Source organism: Bidens hawaiensis, unplaced genomic scaffold, assembly GCF_021521415.1.
Source record: "Bidens hawaiensis isolate Kalapana, Puna unplaced genomic scaffold, B.hawaiensis_p1.1 tig00019700_1, whole genome shotgun sequence".
NCBI lineage: Eukaryota > Viridiplantae > Streptophyta > Magnoliopsida > Asterales > Asteraceae > Bidens > Bidens hawaiensis.
The window spans coordinates 95,746-101,584 of record NW_027492995.1 but is presented as its reverse complement, the minus strand read 5'-3'; the positions used below and the strand labels follow the sequence as shown (position 1 = coordinate 101,584).

The window sequence follows — 5,839 nt, the reverse complement described above, 5'->3', positions numbered from 1 at the left end:
AAATGTTGAGTTTCCTTGTAGTGGGTAGTCGAAATGATTTGATTGTTGAAGGACTTCTCTATGGACTCTTGTTATTACTTGTCTTCGCATACACATGAAGTTGCTTATTAAATTAAAGTCCATATTCAAACACGTAGTCATAGTTCATTCTAGATTGTTAAGTTTCTTTATCAATTTTCTTATCTGTTTCTTATTTTAAATGTTTATATATTTCGTAAAACAACTTGTAATCCTTAACTAAGTTTTAATAAAAATCATAATTATTCTAAAACATTATATACATGTGCTAAAATTTGTATTCGAACTCTCTTTCTTTAATGCTTGTGCGTTCATGGAAGCCTACGCCCAAGAGTTTAACGTGTTGCAATTAATGTGCCTATATACGTGTGATGGATATTAACCTATTCAATAAATAATCACGTTGGCTCGGTTTGTGTTTTCTTTTGTTATGTGGGACGCGTGGTTGCAAAATTCCCCTAGACGCTAACTGATCGGATACCGACTTGTCTCCGATTAATCGTTATTTGGTTAAAATTGTTCAAAATTGAAAATTTTATATGTAATATTTGGTGTGTGTGTGTGTGCACGTGTGTGAATGCAATTCTAAAAACTTACATATAAATTCCAATCAGATAATCCCAATTAATTGATCATAAGTCCCTACTCCACGACCCGGACTTGCGCCTAGTAAGTTCTACAACACTGGTAAGACGTAAGACGTCCTCGTACTGAAGTAAAATAGTAGAAACCATGACTAGGTCCACGAGTATTTGTGGGAGTCGGTGAGTGCGAACCACATCTATTTTGAAGAGGTTAAGCATGATACAAAGTTGAGTGGGTAGCTACTTTGTACGTACCAAAATCACTTTAATCATGAGGATTAGGATATTCTTAGTTAGGCTAATTAATTAGAGTTTTTAGGCCTGCTAGACCTAATTAACTAAAAGCCCAGTCCTTAGGAATGATTAATAAGTTTCTGATTAGCTTATTCATTTATTTTACCAACAATAATTTTATTTTATTTTTTTAACGACGTTAATGCAACTGGTTGTGGGTCAAGGCCGGCTCAACCATTTTATGGGCCTAAAGCAAAAAATAAAATTCCAAGGCCATTTCTTAACAATAAATTGTTCGTATGTTTGAAATTCATATTTGTTAGACCACCCGTATTGGCTTAGTTGTGTGAGGAAATCGAGCTACACAACTAATTTAACCACCCCCTAGTTTTGGGTTGGTTTGTTGTGTACACAACGAATGTGAATGGTTGATCAATCAAAACTTTTTGATTTTTAATTTATATTTTTATATATTATTAAAAAAATTATAAAAGTATTAATTTTGTAATGATTGAAAGAGGGTTATGAGGTATTTTACCACAATGTCACCATTTGAAAATATCTCTATTGCTGACTGGGACGTCATGTTTTGCACAACCTCCTCTGAGCTTAGTCACCACTATGCACACGTGGTCTTAGTTGTGAAAGAACATTCAAAGATAAAGTTGGAAAATGTGATATTCAAGCTTGTGCTTCTCAATAGCAAAAGTAAGGTCTTACCACTATAGTAGTGTTGTGTTTTGGTTTTTAATTCTTACAATGAACCTAATATACATATTTACGTATTTAAAAAATGGGGCCTTATTCAAGTGGGGACATAAATCCCTAGCTTGGTTTATGGTCTTTGGGCCGGCACGTGGCGACGGACTTCTAACGGCTTTAGTGTATTCTCCCTATCAGTAACATACACTTGTTATATTTTCTTTTTTAATTGTTTGTATATTTTATATAAAAAGTTAGACCTAGTGAGGGGGAGTTTTGGCCCAAAACTCTCCCAAGCGCCATGCACATCGCCCTTCTCTTTGAAGGGGAGGCGTTTTGTGAGAGAGAGAGTGAGAAATGAGTAATGATTACATTGTGTTTTTCATCACTACACCACTTTTACAAGCTCTCCAATGTGAATTGGACCGTCACATGTCACAAAACGCTTAAATGTGGAAAGTCTTGACTATGCGTGGTCTTAATTTATTTGAAAACTTTAACTGAAGAATACATACGTACACTAACCTATACTTATAATCACATTATACAATCATGCATGGCCTTAAAGAATACAAATCACTAATATGAAAAGCATTCAACACAACTGTAACTCAAAAGACTTATCAACTCTGATGTCTACACTTGGTGCTCGTGACAATCGTCAATAATAGATATCTTCTAAGGTATAAAAACGTCATGTTTTCAAACAAATATAAATAAAAAATAAAAATGGTAATAAAGAAATTCGTAATATGAAAGAAAACAGGAGAAAGATGCCAAGAAAGTCGTTTTCTTTGGTTATTTGATCTTCATATTTGATGGTGTCGGAGACAGTACGTACACCGGAGTCCGTCAACTATTGGTGGGTCTATAGATATAGTCTATATTATTCAAATCTGCTGGAATTTAGTCCCTACGTTTTATGAACGTGACTCTTATGGTCCCCTAATAGCATCCCGTAGACTACAGTCCTTTATTTTATCCAACTTCCTACTCAGCACGTGAATACAAATACATATTACTATATTAGTCTATTTAACAAATTGTGAGTCTACAAATTGTCAACAAGATTGACTCATTATATGTGTATATGCACACATATACACACATATATAAATGAAATATTCATATAATTAAAGCTTAGTAAGGAGTTGGGACAGTTGATCAAACTATTTAATGGTTAAGACTTAACATTGTTAACTTATTAAAAGTTTAAAAGTTGTTGAAAGGGCATATAAGTTGACATCTATTTTTATTAAAATATTGTTCAATCAGTTTTATAAAACTCAAATGACTTCATATACTATATTATTGTTTGTTATAAAAATCTAGAATTTTTATGCAACACTGATATATATTATTAGAATGGTATCCTAACTCATTTATAACGTTGCGTCGAACATTACATCCAAATCGTCCAAGTCAGGTGCATTAACTACTTGTCTTATTACAATGGTGTAACTTAATAACCGTGTTTAAAACCAAACCATTTGTATACTTTAAATCAGAGCATCTTCACTTATGACAAGATCTATCACTTATCTACAAGTGATCAAGATATCAATTGTTAGTCAAATTTCCTGAGAAATTCGATTGTGAGTAAAAACTTTACTAGCAAAATTTCATCCGGCCATCTAGATCCCAATAGATATTATTAGCAAGTATTATGACAGTTTTCTCTCCATCCGTGTCACCTAATTTTCCTCAAAACTATCAACTACTTCAAAAACTTATGAATGACTGCAAAAGATAGAAACAAATAAAGGATATTCATAAGCATTTATGATTTATCATTAGAGATCTACCCACACATGAACAACCATTATCATACAGTCAAAGCTTGAATTAACACACACCAATGTGGCAATGTAACCTCATATATTCAAAATTTTCCACACCAAAAACCGTTTTCCAAACACATCATATATATGCATATTGCCATTGTAGGGCTGTTAATGTGTCTCGTACATTAATGGTACTATATCATCCTTTTACATCCAAATCTTCAATCACAAGCAAATTGCTAGTACAACATACCTTTTTGTTGTAACAAGTAACAATGTGATTAGCCTACATATGTCTAGTGCAAATTATTAGATGAAATAGAAAGGTAAAAAAGCAAAAGTTGATGATCAACCAAAGTCAATCACTTAAGTAATAATCATTAATTCTTCCTTAATTGTCCATATTAACAGGATATATATATTGATTCACACTCTGTTTGAAAAGTCTTCTAAACTTGTAATTTTCTTATCTCTTTCCTAGCTTCAAATAATTTTATTTTTTCCTTTTAAAGCTCAAAAATATAATTCCCACTCATTATCTTTGTTGCTTAAAGTTTGCCTAGCTCTTCTCTCTCACACATAAACACACACACTGAAACTAAAAAGAAATTAGAGTTAAAAGACTTGAAGAGAGTGAGACTGTTTATATGGTCTTGAAAGAGAAAGAAATTCAGACCCACATCTTCTTCATAGATTCTGTGCTCCATATCTATAAGTTTAGAGAGAGAAACAATAATAATATAATCTCCTCTCTCTCTCTCTCTATATCTCTCTTTCTTAGTCTTATGTGATTATGGATGGTGGCACTGGTGATGATCATTTCCACCATCGTCCCAACTTCCCCTTCCAATTACTCGAAAAGAAAGACGACGAAGCCTGCTCCTCCTCCGACGCCTTCCGATCCAACACCTCCAACCTTCAAATAACCACCGTCGCCCCCGCCACCACCTCCACGGACAAAAAACTAGCTCCCAAGAGAACTTCCACCAAAGACCGTCACACAAAAGTGGACGGCCGTGGACGGCGCATACGCATGCCTGCCTTATGCGCCGCCCGTGTGTTCCAGCTCACTCGTGAGCTGGGACACAAAACTGATGGTGAAACCATCGAGTGGCTGCTACAACAAGCTGAGCCAGCTGTTATAGCAACCACTGGCACGGGTACTATCCCGGCTAACTTTACTTCACTAAACATCTCACTCCGGAGCTCCGGGTCAACTATGCAAGTCCCCTCACAACTCAGATCAGGCTACTTTAACCCCAATTTCGCTCTCCCACAAAATCGGAATCTTTTTCCGGGAATAGGGTTGTCTTCTTCCGAAAACAACTCGTCGAACCTTTTAAACTTCGGGTCGTCGACGAGTTTGCATCAGATATTACAAACAAAACAAGAAAATAGAGATAATAATACAATTGAGTTATCAGAAGAAGGTATTGGAAGGAAACGTAGGGTTCCGGCTGAAGCGGAATTGCCTTCACAACATTTGGGGAATTATTTGCTACAATCGAGCTCAGGATCCATGGCGGCTAGCCACGCATCAGTACCAGCGAGCTTTTGGATGGTTGCGAATTCAAATCAACACCAAGGAGTGACTGGCGATCCGATTTGGACTTTTCCGGCGGTGAATAACACCGCCGTGTATAGAGGCCCGGCCTCTACAGGTTTACATTTTATGAATTTTCCAACACCTGTTGCGCTTTTACCGAGTCAGCAGTTGTCTGCTGGACTCGGGGGCAACACTGGGGGTGTTGCCTCTGCTGTCGCCTCAGGAGGCGGCAGCAGTGGGTTTACTGAAGGGCAATTGAACATGCTTTCCGGATTAAATTCGTATCGACAGATATTCGGACAAGGGGCATCTGAACAACAACAAGCAAGTGGATCTCATGGTGGTGGTGGTGGTGGCGGTGGCGGAGATGATACTACTAGCCACCACTCATAATGGTTAAGGTTTGATTTGGTCTAAAAATTTTGAGAAAAGAAAAAAAATATTATTTTTCTCCGATAATTATGCTGATTTTTTAAGGTTTTATTTTTTTTATTATTTTTAAATTTGTGTGATTATTTTTGAGGATCTGCAAAGCGTTTGGAGAGAGAATTTTTAACAGTGTGTATTGTTGGTTTTAATCATTACAAGGAAAAAGAAAAGGTCTATTTATGAATTCGTAATGATTAGTTTGAATATTATATTTCGTTAGTTAAACGGTATCTTGAAGAGGGTGTAAGAGATGGTAAGTTCTTGGATCTACCGCGGATAAAATTCCGTGTCATTCCCGAGACGTTTGAAAGTGATATTACCTGACCGTCAATCTATCTTAAATCACTTCACTTTGTAACTTTTATTTAAATACTTTTACTATTTTATTTTATAGTACTATTTTGTATTGTACTGGTTTGCTTGAACGATGTGAGGTGCATAAATAATCTGAAAAATTTTAAAATAAATTATGTTAAGTGTTTAGTTTAAAATATATACAAATAGTTGTTAACGTGAAAAATGTATAAGAAATAGAGTAATTA

At 35.4% G+C, this 5,839-nt stretch overlaps 1 protein-coding gene across 1 annotated transcript; it reads left to right on the top strand.

Moving 5' to 3' along the window:
- The first annotated feature begins 3,459 nt into the window (after nucleotides 1–3,459).
- LOC143559119 (transcription factor TCP15-like) lies at nucleotides 3,460–5,461 on the top strand. Its single transcript, XM_077047796.1, has one exon. The coding sequence runs from the start codon at nucleotides 4,116–4,118 to the stop codon at nucleotides 5,259–5,261; it is 1,146 nt and encodes a 381-aa protein (XP_076903911.1). The 5' UTR covers nucleotides 3,460–4,115; the 3' UTR covers nucleotides 5,262–5,461.
- The last annotated feature ends 378 nt before the right edge of the window (nucleotides 5,462–5,839 follow it).

Bases quoted from the DNA above. Each gene is read 5' to 3' on its own strand.
- LOC143559119 (XM_077047796.1), top strand. From the start codon at position 4,116: ATGGATGGTGGCACTGGTGATGATCATTTCCACCATCGTCCCAACTTC.